Source organism: Onychostoma macrolepis, chromosome 03 (assembly GCF_012432095.1).
Source record: "Onychostoma macrolepis isolate SWU-2019 chromosome 03, ASM1243209v1, whole genome shotgun sequence".
NCBI lineage: Eukaryota > Metazoa > Chordata > Actinopteri > Cypriniformes > Cyprinidae > Onychostoma > Onychostoma macrolepis.
The window spans coordinates 42,537,460-42,550,214 of NC_081157.1; the positions used below are offsets into that span (position 1 = coordinate 42,537,460).

The window sequence follows — 12,755 nt, forward strand, 5'->3', positions numbered from 1 at the left end:
TACTCTATGAACAACGTACTCAAGCGTATAGTGCAGGGGTGGCCAGCTTCGGTCCTGGAGAGCCACAGTCCTGCAGAGTTCAGCTCCAACTCTAATCAAACACACCTGAGCTCCACGGGTTACTAGAAAGCTACAGGCAGGTGAGTTTTTCTCAAGGTTGGCTTACTCTAGGTTTAGCCTATACTCTGCAGCACTGTGGCTCCATCATCGGAGTCTGACAGCCCCTCTCTCTCCATTACGAAATTAAAGCTTCCACAGCTGAGTGCATTAAGTATCCAACATCCCACACTTGTTTTTATTTTCGGTTAATTAAGTGCATCATATGGGCAATTGGGACACCACCAAAGAATGATTAAGATCAACCAAATTTGGCCGAAGCAATCTTTCGAAATAATGGAGTGAACTAGCCTTGCAGCCAACGTTTGGGCTTGTTGCAAGTTAAACCCACACGACCTGTCTCAGTACCCTCACGTGCGGATGCGTGAGCAACACTGTCCCAGATCTGAAAATGCAGCATCGATTGTGAAGCATGTTCCTTGCTGATTTTTCAATGCTTTAAAATATATTACATTTTTAAAAATATACAAACAAGGGCAAAAACATGGATAGGTAGGCCTAGAGAATATATAGTTGTGTAAGTGTATCTTGAAACATGATATTTTTGGCCGTTTTTGCCTAAAAATAGTAAGTTATACTCAGAGATATGAACTTCAGTGTTTTCAGTTTTATTGATTGTTCAGTATAATCATCTGACATTATCATAATTAATCAATCAGATAAATAAATAAATACATAAATACATAAATAAATAAATAATCTACGAAAAACTACTCAGAATAATTTAACCGAATGATGTCAATTCAAGCGTGAATTTAAGAACACGCAGGAGCTCCTTTCGAACCACCTCCCATGCGCAGACACTGTAGTCCTGAAGGAGAAAAGAAAAAAGACAGCAATTAATTATAGCCTATGGGCTTGAATGACAATATTTTGTTAGAGTGATTTGTAAACCATATTTTATGCATGCTGAACAACGAGGTCTGGTGTACCTTGTTTCTGAGGAGAGTGGCCAGTTTATCAAAATAGGTTTTCAGTGCATCTTCTCTTGTGGGAAAATCATCCACGGGTCGCTGCTTTCGCCTCATAATCTACACACGGATGAGAAATGTGAGACGATTACAGACATGTGCATACATTTATCTGTGAAATTCTATTAAAAATGTATTATTCCCTTACACATTGGTAGTCGTCAGTTAAACGGAAAACTATGTTTTGTAAATCCTCCACTTTCTTCTGGTTCCAGGATTCTGGATGACTATCGTTGGCAAACAGGTAGTCAATGTGCTCCATGATTTTATACTCTGCCTTTGCTACACCGATGTTCTGTAAAATAAACATATAACAAAGAAAACATTATGCCGGGTCTCCTTCATCATTCTGGGTTCTAGCAAGTAGCCTGTCAACAGAAACATTTAGACAATCTAATATACATTGAATGACTAGTCTTGATGTGTTAAAGTTCACCTGATTGGAGTCATTTGATTGCAGTGCAGATTTCTGGAAGGTTATTTTGACGTTTTCTTTTAAGCATTCACGAGGAAAAAGACCTCCCTATGAGGAAAGACACAACATAGGTTAAGATATAGTTTAATATGTACAACAGGTAAAGGAATGAAAAGCAACCGAAAAAAACTTACCATATTCTCAAGTAGACTGTGAGTCGTTTTCACGAGATCCCGCCGCATGATGCATTTTGTTGGCATTGAACAAATTTGGGCGAAAAAAAGAAATTGACACAGCAAAGCGATACATTTCCAAAGTGCCATTGTATTTGTGTGAGACAAGAAAGCAAACAGATCAGAAAAATTATGCTGAAAGTCAAAAATTAAAAGTGCTGTAAAATAGCACTCGGTAACAAACGGTGGTGAAACCTCTTGAAAGTCTGATATTGCTGAAGACATGGATGCCAATCGTCTGTTTTATAGTCTTCTAGTGATGAATGGAAAGAGAATAGTCTAATTGTTTCTGGATTTTTTTAAACCGCAGTGTTTAGCGAATGCTTTATTGTTTCCCTCATGCGCCTCTCTTTCTCCTTTGTTGAGGTTAATGAGGATGTGGTCTATCTATCTATCTATCTATCTATCTATCTATCTATCTATCTATCTATCTATCATCTATCTATCTATCTATCTCTCTATCTCTCTAATTTCGCTGGTCACAAAATATGAAATATCAAACAAAATCTGCAAACAAGTGAGGCTCTTCTCAGAATCTAGAAAAGCTGGTCAATCGCAACAGAAGTTCATTCATATCTATGAAAAAAGTTTGACAGCCAGAAAGTGTCCATGAAATATTTCTATTGTTTCATATTCTGAAAGCTGTCGAACTTCGTTTTGTGAAATGCTTTGAGGGAAAAATGTGATTATGCTATATTTCTTTAAAATAAATGCCATGTTTTGATCGTTTCTTATATATTGCTTTTTTTGTTATATAATGCGTCCAACATTTTCTTTTCTATTAGACAAGTAGGCTATATACAACACTGTTGTCCTTATATCTAAATAATCTTAAGTAGCCTATCTTATAAAACACGATAATTGGTGTAGGTTGTTTACAATTAGCCTAATTAGTATTTTGGATATCAATTTTATTACTTTGGATATTTCTTATGGGTCAGCATTAAACATAAAAACCGTATAATGGGAGAAAGTTTCACATAGAGTTTCGCATTGAAGAGAAGAAAAGAAAAAAAACGAAACAAATAAGGGAAGATAGCGTTCTCGGCTGAATTACTAAGTTATGTATATATATATTACATTGGTTAAACATTGGTCAGGATCTGTCGTCATTATCAGGAGACCGCAGGGTAGTACATGCCCAATTTATTTTCACTTTTCACTCGCAACTCGGAATAAACTGCCGGGCAAGTCCCAATTCTTTCTATGAATGAACGGTTGAATTTTTTTTTTTTCTTTCATAAAATTGATAAGAGAAAATCATTTTCTCAGGCAGTTGGAAAGCGAAGCTCCCATTCGATGTGTTGCGCCAACATCACAAGCGAATCATATCTACCAACACCCCACCACACGCAGAGTTCACTTCCCACACTCACAAACCACACGAGCATGTATACACCCGGGTCCTCGCGCTCTATGAATTCAGTTCTGTCGATTCAGCGCGTGTGGCAGGTTGTGTTCCACTCATAACTAATAATGAGTGTGCGCCATAATAATAATACCCGCTCCGTCATCATTAATAGCGGAAAATTCCGTCTTCACCACTGTTCACGTATGAAGCGCAATTACCTGAAATTAGCTAGGCTAGGCCTATATTCATTTAGCCTCTGCTGTCTAGTAGCCTATATGTGGAAAAAAGAAACAAAGGGAGTATCATTATATGCATCATTATGGAACTGAGACCGAGACCGAACTGTTTTAAAAGATTTCCTTTAAATGCATCATCATCATCATCATCATCATGGAATTGTATAAGCTAGGTTAATAGCCTAGTTGAGCCTATTGTATGAGTCAACCAGTAAAATGATGAAAGAAATAAAGATTGATGAAATCTTCTGAATCAGGTGGTTGGCCTACAGTAAAGACAAGGATGGTAATGTGACGATTAAACTACAAAAGTCTATGATTTCACTAAATAAATATGAGCCTTTCAAAGTCAAAATTCGGCGAATGTTGGCCTAGTATAATAAGTTCAGACTGTCTTTCGATGGCATTTTCCGTTTTTAATAAGTTCGTCTGCTGTTTTTGTTCAGATGCAATGCAAAAATCGTCCCATATTTTTACTCAGCAAAGCAAACACAGTTGTAAATGTGAACCAGTGGATAGCTAATATGCTAAATGGCGCTAAATCGCAACTAAAATGGTTAATTGGCTCTAATCATATGGGAACCAGTTTAAGTGCTAAAGCACCTTTTTCAAATGGTGATATGTGCTCCTTCTTAGATTTTAGTTATGTTATTCCACTCTTTTCTATGGGAACTTACTAGAATGGCAAAAACGGTTTTAAATCACTTTTATGCTTTTGAGGTCAAAACGTCATGTGTGGAGGCCCTGGAATATTTCCTTTTTTCTTTTTTTTCTTTTTTGCCTTGAGGACAAAAGGGTTGAGAACCAAGTTATCTTCAGGAAATACACTGTATTTTAATGTTGTTTTTTTAATCCTTTCCCAACTAAACTAAGATGCTGAGAGAGTTAGAGGACCTTTAAAGAACTGTACAGGGGCTTAAAGTCGGCATGAAATCAAAATCGAAAATTCTTATTTTTAATGGAATACTGTGGTGTTTATTATAAATAATTTATCCGTGCACTTCATTATCATTTTTTTTTAAAATTCATGTACCTTTGTAATCTTTGATAAAAAATGTTAACCTAGGGAAAAGCTGCTGATGCTTCACTTTATAGAAATAAATGCATTGACCAGTGCTGACGTGAGCCATTGGGGAGTACACTACCCTTAAAAATGTAAAGGATATTAGGATATTATCACAACATTACTGTTATGACATCTCAAACAATTATTATTATTTTTTTCATGAATATGACTTAACCTGATGATGTCATTCAGTCATTCAGGCAGTCTCTCTCTATCTATCTCTCTCTCTCTCGCTCTCTCTCTCTCTCAAAATAGAGATGCAATAAAATTAAAACAGCTGCAGCTGTGGGCAACTGGTGATTGGCATGCTTCATCACGACAGTGCGCCCGCCAATGCATCACGTCTGGGGCAGAATTTTTTGGCAAAACATCACCCAGCTAGGTGACTCAACGCGACCTCTGGCTTTTCCCAAAACTAAACTTTTTTTTGTGTGTGTGTGTGTGTGTGTGCGCGCGCGCGCGCGTTTTTGTGACAAATGAGGACATAAATTTGTATAATCACAAGGGTATGACATTGGTATTACAAGGAGAAGGTGACTTTTCAGGACGTTACCCCATGTCCCCACTTTTCAAAACGCTTATAAATCACACAGAATGGAGTGTATTGAAAATCTGAAATAGCACAGTTTCCTGGGTAGGGTTTGGTGTAGGGCAATAGCACGTACAGTTTGTACAGTAAAAACCATTACGCCTATGGGATGTCCCCACTTATCACAAAAACAAACGTGTGTGTGTGTGTGTGTGAACAGAACCACACCGCCAAATCAACTATGTTAAGTAAGCTATAATTTAGGCTATCCAGCCCCTAAGAAGGATTATTGTGCGATAAATAATTAGACAATAATACAATTTTTGAGTTGAGGTATTTAATTAGCTCTTTAAAGAACAGTTGTCAGGAACTGTTCTTTTTGAGCCCAAAAGTTCAGACAAGACGGACATTTACGGCACAGTCTTATCACTAATGAGGAAATAAAATTTTATTTGAGAAGAAAGCGTTTAAAAATCTTACCTGTTTATGGTCTTAAATCCAAGCTTCATAAATTTCAAATTTCTTAAATTCATTACAGTGTAAAAACAATCGTTGCGGCAACGATTGCTGAAGACAAACACTTCAACAATATTACTGCAGGCCTACTATTAATACCGAAGTCCTCTGGTTTCATCTAGAGTGGATAACTGAGGAGCAAATGATCGCAGTCGTGTTTGAATGAAACTAGCCAAAGTGAGCAGCAGTGTGAGTGTGATGAGCCTTAAATACCTAGATGTTTATCTTGCATCGCTAATGATGACTGTTGTTATCAGGAATAATCCTATAATCTGATTGTCTGAGAGGTCTTTCTAGCAATGAAAGAGCCACTCGTTCCTCCTACTTGGAGGCCTCCGGGCTGCAGCGATATATAGGGGAGAGCGGGGACGGTTGCAACATGACTTATTCCTCCGATCAGGAATGAGCTAGAGTGATGATACTCATACTGCACATGCTTAGTTAGCCCCTCCCCCGATCTGAAAGAAATCAGCCATTTGTGACCATTCCTTCAGGGAAAAGCTAGTATTTTTTTTAATGTTCAGAATATTTCTCATACTGTCTAAACTGTTTTTGTGAAGCATTATTCATTCATATAATTTAAATCAGTGTTTTTTTTAGCTTCTAATAGGCATAGCTATCAAGTGTTAAAGCTATTGTATCTAGCTAGTATAGTAAGTTTCATCATGGCTGACAGAGTGGGGACAGTTGCAACAGCATGCTGTTGCAACTGTCCCTTATCACAACATTGATGTAAAAGCTTGTCATATTAACATAATACAATTATAATTTCATGGATTAATAAATAACCCGTTCAATACCCAGGTATCCCTCCTTTTTTTAAGTACATACTCTCAAACTAGGCCACAGTGTAGTCTGTAATTTTTCTTTGTTTACAGTATGCCACGAGCCACGAGAGAGGAAACGCACAACAGGTGTCCCTCTACCTGTTCTGAAGTCAGCAGCAAATATATTGAAGGATGAACTCATTTATTTCTCTCTAAACCTCTCTCTGTTACACACGCATACACTATCTTACACACAGACACACACACACACACACACACACACACACACACACACACACTCACTCACTCACACACACACACACACACAAACACACACACACACACACACACACACACACAGACAGACACAGTTCATTTCAGGAGTTCACAGAAGTAGTTCAGTAAATTTTCAGTCTAGATTTTCATTAAAAATATTTTGTTGGTCAATTTTTTTTTTAGGCCTAATAATTAACCAAAACATGATTGTTACTTGTTCTTTTACTAGTCTTTGTATTTTTATGGCCAATTTAACAAATTCAACAATTTAACCAATATACATTTTGTATGTTCACAAATAAAATAAAGAAATTGCAATATAATGTTATATAATGTTTCTTTATTATTACATTTTAATAAGTGTTGCAACTGTCCCTGTGGACTGTTGCAACCGTCCCCTGCTAGGGGTCAGTTGCAACGTTTCACTTTGTCTGTTCAAGTTTAAATTGTACATATATTATCATATGTATGCATGTAACAGCACTGTGGGTGGGTATCTGACAGATGTGGGTTTAATATATAAAGATTTTGGCTTTCCACAAAAAACTGTCTCTGAGAAACTGAAACTTTTGCGGGAGAATGTAATTGTTTAAATTTTATTTCTTAATAAAGATAGCGCCTATCTGGAAAAATTGCTTCATCGTTTCAGTGTGAGCTTCAGGGCGTTTAGCGGCCGTTCAGCGTTCATGAATCTTAAGAGAACAGCCTTACCTCAGCCAGTTCTTCAAGGCCAAGTCTATATCTAATGGGGAAACTGATCAAACTTCAACGGAGTCTCATTAATCTAATATTTGTTCCAGAGCAAAAGAGTTTTGGCTGAGGGCAAAGCCTATCTGTGTGCTAGTGATGGTGCTTTTAGTTAGGCTACATTGTTATGCCATTAGAATTGTCTTTTTATTCATATCTCGACAGCTTGAATTTAAAGTTCACTCAAAAATTTAAATTCAGTCATCCTTTTACTGCAGTGCTTATTTCGTTCGAGTGTGTGATTTTATTTCTTCTGTGGAAAATAAAAGATGTTTTAGATGTTTTTGACTTTAACTGTATTCACAAAAACAGAGACATTTCCCCCCCAAATATCTTCTTTGTGTCTCACAAAAGAAATGCTATGCCCCAGATATGACTTTGGCGCCCCCCTTCGCGAAGAGCCTCTTTGTGATATCCATTATAGTGAAGTATTTGCATTACAGAAATATCTGTAAATGTGACCCTGGACAACAAAACCAGTCTTAAGTGTAAATTTTTCGAAATTTAGATTTTTACATCATCTGAAAGCTGAATAAATAAGCTTTCCATTGATGTATGGTTTGTATGTACCGGACAACATTTGGCCGAGATACAACTATTTGAACATCTGGAATCTGAGGGTGCAAAAAAATCTAAATATTGAGAAAATCGCCTTTAAATTTGTCCAAATGAAGCTCTTAGCAATGCATATTACTAATCAAAAATTAAGTTTTGATACATTTACGGTAATACATTTACAAAATATCTTCATGGAACATGATCTTTACTTAATATCCTAATGATTTTTGGCATAAAAGAAAAATTGATCATTTTGACCCATAATGTATTTTTGGCTATTGCTACAAATACTGTATACCCCAGCGATATAAGACTGGTTTTGTGGTCCAGGGTCACAAATAAGAATTTAAAATGGTAACACTTTATTTTAAGGTGTCATTGTTCCACGTTACATGTACATGTAAATTAACTTACGATTATAATAACAATAAATTGTGCATAATTACATGCAAGTAAACCTAAGCCAAATCCTAATCCTAACCCTAACCATAAGTACATGTAGTTAATTAATATTACTCGAATCGGTACTTAAATGTATAATTACACCGTAACAAGGACACCTTAAAATAAAGTGTAACCAAAAAAAGAAAAACTTTACTTTTCACAAAGAACATGTTCAAAACCATAGACGAAGTATAAGTATAGGCTACAAGGAATTGTAAACTCTATTGGTGTGTGTAAGTTCAAAGTATTTAGTAAACACCTCAAGCAGTTTCAATAAATCATTTTTATTTGAAAGTACAAAACATTTTATGACAATTAGAGCAAATAAATAACTATAAATAATATTAAATATGAAAACAATAAATATACTGGGATATAAAAATTGTGCACAAAGGTATATAAATCAATTTAAATATAACTTAAATATATAAAAAAACAATTATGAAACATATCCAACATGCATGTGCATCACAACATGCTTGCTGACTGACAATTAATACATAGGATCGTAAGTTAGCAAAATACCTAAGTATAGTTTAGGCAAGAGGCTTATTCTCACCTAAACCAAAAATTTAAGTTTTCACGGGTATTTGTAAGAAACATAATTAGCTTGTTTGATCCGATAACTTCAAGTTTTCATAGGAAACACATAAGGTAAACTCTGTATTAAAGCAATACCCATTGGTCAATATAAGCGACTCTAGGTTACATTCTAGGCTACATTCATTGCAATTAAATACAAACACGTGAATACACAATACATTTATAACATTCTTTTTTTTTTTTTCCAGTTTTTGTTTGTAAGGCAGTTTTTGTAACTTTTTTTTTTTTTGCTCTATGGAATGTGTCAAAAGTCAGACATTTTTCTGTCATTATTGTCTCTTAAACTCTTTTAGAAACTTTTTTTGGCATTGCTTGTGATGATGTCCATCCTATGAAGGTGGCTTCTCACAGTTTTCCGGATCTTCTCCCATGCTTGAGCACTATATTTCTTAAAACACAAGAGGAACATCTATCACTGACTTTGCATTTTATATGCAAGAAAATAATTCCTTTTACTCTTTACAAAGTAACATTAACGCCGCAGAAGTGCAAATACAACACGCCTCTTAAGGCACTAAGAAAAATAAAGCTGATTACAAAAATCAGTCAACAAATTAAAGGGTATAAAAACACATACAAACAATGTAACAAGCTGTGATACTATATTATGCAATCAAACTTACTTCTTTCTTTAAAATCTTCTTCAAATCCCTGAAGTGCCTATTTATCCTTATCTCGTAAAACTTCAGCGGCTTTTGATATTGGGCCACCTGATAAAATGTAAACAAAATATAAACAATGAGAAAAAAGAACATAAATGACAAAATAACAAAACATAGTTTTTACATTTCATATAACACATTTATTGAATTGCTCTTATTAAGTTAGGCTTTTCATCTGAACATCAACATGATTAATGTCTTATAACAGTTTTGAGGTTAAAAGTTTGAGTGGAATCATTCAATCTAAATTCATGGTCCATTACTAAGACAATCCATTTGATGATAATATAGGATTATATGTAATTCATAGAACAGAATTCTGATATCAGTTTCTCCTAAGCACTTACGCATTCTTTAAGCTCAGATGACTGCCTGTGCAGGTTTTTTAGGAAATATCCCACTGTCTTTGGGTTCCATTTCTCTGAATTCATGTGCTGTGAGGCTTCCATGAGTTCGATGATATGATCTAAGGTCAAGACAAGAAACTTCACCTGGTCCTCCACCTGTAAGGAGACATAATGCTATGTTTTGGTAACTGGTCCCACACAAAGACCATTGTGCTTTATACAAGTTTTATAAGATTTTCACATAATGAAATTCTGATCTCAATTTTTCCCCTATTTATTTTGATAACATAAGTTTTATTTATGGAATGAAATGTTTGATCACAGAGAAAAGTTTACGAACCTTAGCTTTGTCCATCAACTTGTACAGGGATCCCGGAAAATGCACCTTGCTATTCTCAAGATATTGTCCACCCTATAAAACAGAGTAATTTGTAAGATCTGATATTTTCCTTATGCTGCATATTTAGCTGTTCATCCATCTGCACAAAAACGTTCTTAAGACAAAAATGTTAAAAACATCAGTGTAGAAAAAATGAAAACTTTAATTGACTTGAATAATTTTAATAAAACTGATTGATTAGTTCACTTTGTCAATCAACCACGTTACTAATGAAGAAAACTCTGACAATTAGTGAGAATATATGGATAGAAGCAAAGATGTTGTAACATAATGATGGACACTTTTACAGTTTTTTTAACGATGAACGAATCAGACTAAACGTGACAGCATCCCTCAATCCCCAGGTAAAACACGTTTATTGCGGTATATTCCAAATAGCCGTGAATCATTCTGTAGCCTAAGGTTGAATTAACAACTAGACATTGCAAAAACAATAAATCTGCTGCATAGCCTAAATATATGGGCCTTGCAGAAAATGGCTGTGGTTGTTTTGCGCAGCAGTCTAATGTATTCTGATGAACATTTACAAATAAATAATGAAGCTTTAAAAGTGTAGGCTACTTACCATCTCCCTAAGCTGACTCAGAGAATCGGCGCTCACTGTCCCATACCGGCCGAGCCATCTGCAAGCGGAGCACTGACTCTGCAGAGTTAAAAATATCACAAAAATATACGTCCACATTTGAGTTTGTTTCATCTTTGTATGCGTGCAGTAGCTTTCTACTGTGTTGCTCGAGAGACTGTTGCAGGGACATGGTGGAGTGTGCTGGATTTTATTCGGAAGTATGGAAAGGGAAAACGCAGTAGCAGGTCGGTACTGTCCAGCTTATACTTTCACTTTCTAGTTTCTAGTATTCAGGCGAATGCCCATAGACTACTATACAAAATATATCATCTGGTCTGCTATTAATAATAAAAATACTTTTAAAAGCAATATGTTTAGGACTTAGACAAGGAGTGAAAAGAATATATAGGTTAGTTATAGATTAGGCTACTCTTTAATCGTTTTTTTGTTGAGCCTACTAGACACCAGCGCAAAACGCACACAAATTAGGTGTAATACACGAATTAATGTTATTATCATCTTCGATAGAAGTTAAAACAATATCACGGCTCAAAATAATTACCTGATTCCAAAGTATTTCAAGGTCGCTGACGTTTCCAAACGAGAAGGGGTTTATATCTGCGGGTTGCGTACACAACACAACACTTTCTGTTTGAAACGTAATGCCTTTACGCTTTGTTTACGCAACGTGCTGACGCAACCTCGTACAATCGCTCTCACTGGATTTCACCGCACTTTCTCATGGTGCAGTGAAATGCTATTTCTCATCATTTGTTACTACACAAGAAAAATGAGCTGGCGTTGACCATCAGTTTATAAAAATAATATTTAATTCCAGCATATCTTTTTACAAATATTTTTGGTTAGGCGGCTACACTTTATTTTAAGGTGTTCTTGTTACAGTGTAATTATACATTTAAGTAGGCTACTGAGTAATATTAATTGGTCCCACTTTATATTAGGTGGCCTTAACTACTATGTACCAACCCATTCTCACACCCAACTCGTCACATATTGAAGCTTGGTCAGGACCACTTGGCGTCGCTTTTCTTTTCGACTTGCAGGGTCCTCCGTTGCTTTAAATAGGAAACCCTTAGCGTCAATATGCCGACGCCATACTGGGAATTTTATCGTCATAATTAAATTATATATTGGGTATTGCCATTATTGCATATATGTTGGGGTGTGATTTTTCAATGTAAACAGCCACAACAGTTTTATTTATATTACAATATTTACACATTTGTGAGCACATAACCCAGCTGCCCCTAAACCTACCATTTGTCAATAAAACACAAGATATAACAGGCAGATACAACTACCGTCATAATTTATTTAAAAAATATTAATATTCCAAGTCTTCCGAGGCAAAACATTTGATATGTGAGAGGAATAGACGCGATCGCCGTCTCCGTCCGCCGTTAAGCTCATCCTGTGCTGCAGTCTGTGCGCGAATTCAAAAAATGCCGCCAGAAGAAGCCTTACGTCAGCCTTGGTTGTGAAATGCTATTGGCTCTTGTGTGTCTCGTGACCGATTGCGTTATGCTGTTCTGACAGGCTATTGGCTCTTGTGTGTCTCGTGACAGATTGCGTCATGCTACGGGACGGGAGTATCTTTTTGAATGAGATGCGAGCGCGTTAACAAGAGCGGGATCATTTTCAGCGATTAAAACCTTGTTTTGCTCTCTTCTTCTCATAAAGACTCCGTATGGCTTCAGAAGACTTGGAATGCAACACGACTTGTTTTTAATGCTTTTATACTGTTTGTTTATGGTCAGTTTTTGCAATAAACACCTGTGACTGCACTTATATTTGCCTGTTACGTGTTTTATGTTGTTCAGAAGTGGGTAGGTTTAGGGTAGGGGTGGGTTAGGTGCTCCAATGAAAGTATAAATGTATATAAAATTATTTATATTTTTTACAAATGCATGCAAACCATTAAACTAAGACAA

General features: G+C 36.0%; 2 protein-coding genes across 2 annotated transcripts; both read right to left on the reverse strand.

Moving 5' to 3' along the window:
* Nucleotides 1–841: 841 nt before the first annotated feature.
* Nucleotides 842–1,826, reverse strand: ifnphi2 (interferon phi 2). The gene is made up of 5 exons (XM_058768243.1): nt 1,698–1,826; nt 1,525–1,611; nt 1,237–1,383; nt 1,050–1,148; nt 842–928 (listed from the first exon to the last, which is right to left on the reverse strand). The coding sequence occupies exons 1-5, from the start codon at nt 1,824–1,826 to the stop codon at nt 842–844; spliced, it is 549 nt and encodes a 182-aa protein (XP_058624226.1).
* Nucleotides 1,827–8,892: 7,066 nt separating this feature from the next.
* On the reverse strand, nt 8,893–11,345 carry ifnphi1 (interferon phi 1). The gene is made up of 5 exons (XM_058770406.1): nt 10,804–11,345; nt 10,179–10,250; nt 9,839–9,994; nt 9,453–9,539; nt 8,893–9,217 (listed from the first exon to the last, which is right to left on the reverse strand). Exons 1-5 carry the CDS (start codon nt 10,933–10,935, stop codon nt 9,119–9,121), a joined length of 546 nt encoding a protein of 181 aa, XP_058626389.1. The 5' UTR covers nt 10,936–11,345; the 3' UTR covers nt 8,893–9,118.
* Between the last annotated feature and the right edge of the window lie 1,410 nt (nt 11,346–12,755).

Excerpts from the sequence above, each read along its gene's own strand:
- ifnphi2 (XM_058768243.1), bottom strand. The coding sequence starts at position 1,826 with ATGGCACTTTGGAAATGTATCGCTTTGCTGTGTCAATTTCTTTTTTTC. Across the intron at positions 1,612-1,697 it reads ACAGTCTACTTGAGAATATG|GGAGGTCTTTTTCCTCGTGA; the intron begins GTAAGTTTTTTT and ends CTTTCCTCATAG. Across the intron at positions 929-1,049 it reads CCACTCTCCTCAGAAACAAG|GACTACAGTGTCTGCGCATG; the intron begins GTACACCAGACC and ends TTTCTCCTTCAG.
- ifnphi1 (XM_058770406.1), bottom strand. The coding sequence starts at position 10,935 with ATGAAACAAACTCAAATGTGGACGTATATTTTTGTGATATTTTTAACT. Across the intron at positions 10,251-10,803 it reads TGAGTCAGCTTAGGGAGATG|GGTGGACAATATCTTGAGAA; the intron begins GTAAGTAGCCTA and ends TCTGTTTTATAG. Across the intron at positions 9,218-9,452 it reads AGAAGATTTTAAAGAAAGAA|AAATATAGTGCTCAAGCATG; the intron begins GTAAGTTTGATT and ends TTGTGTTTTAAG.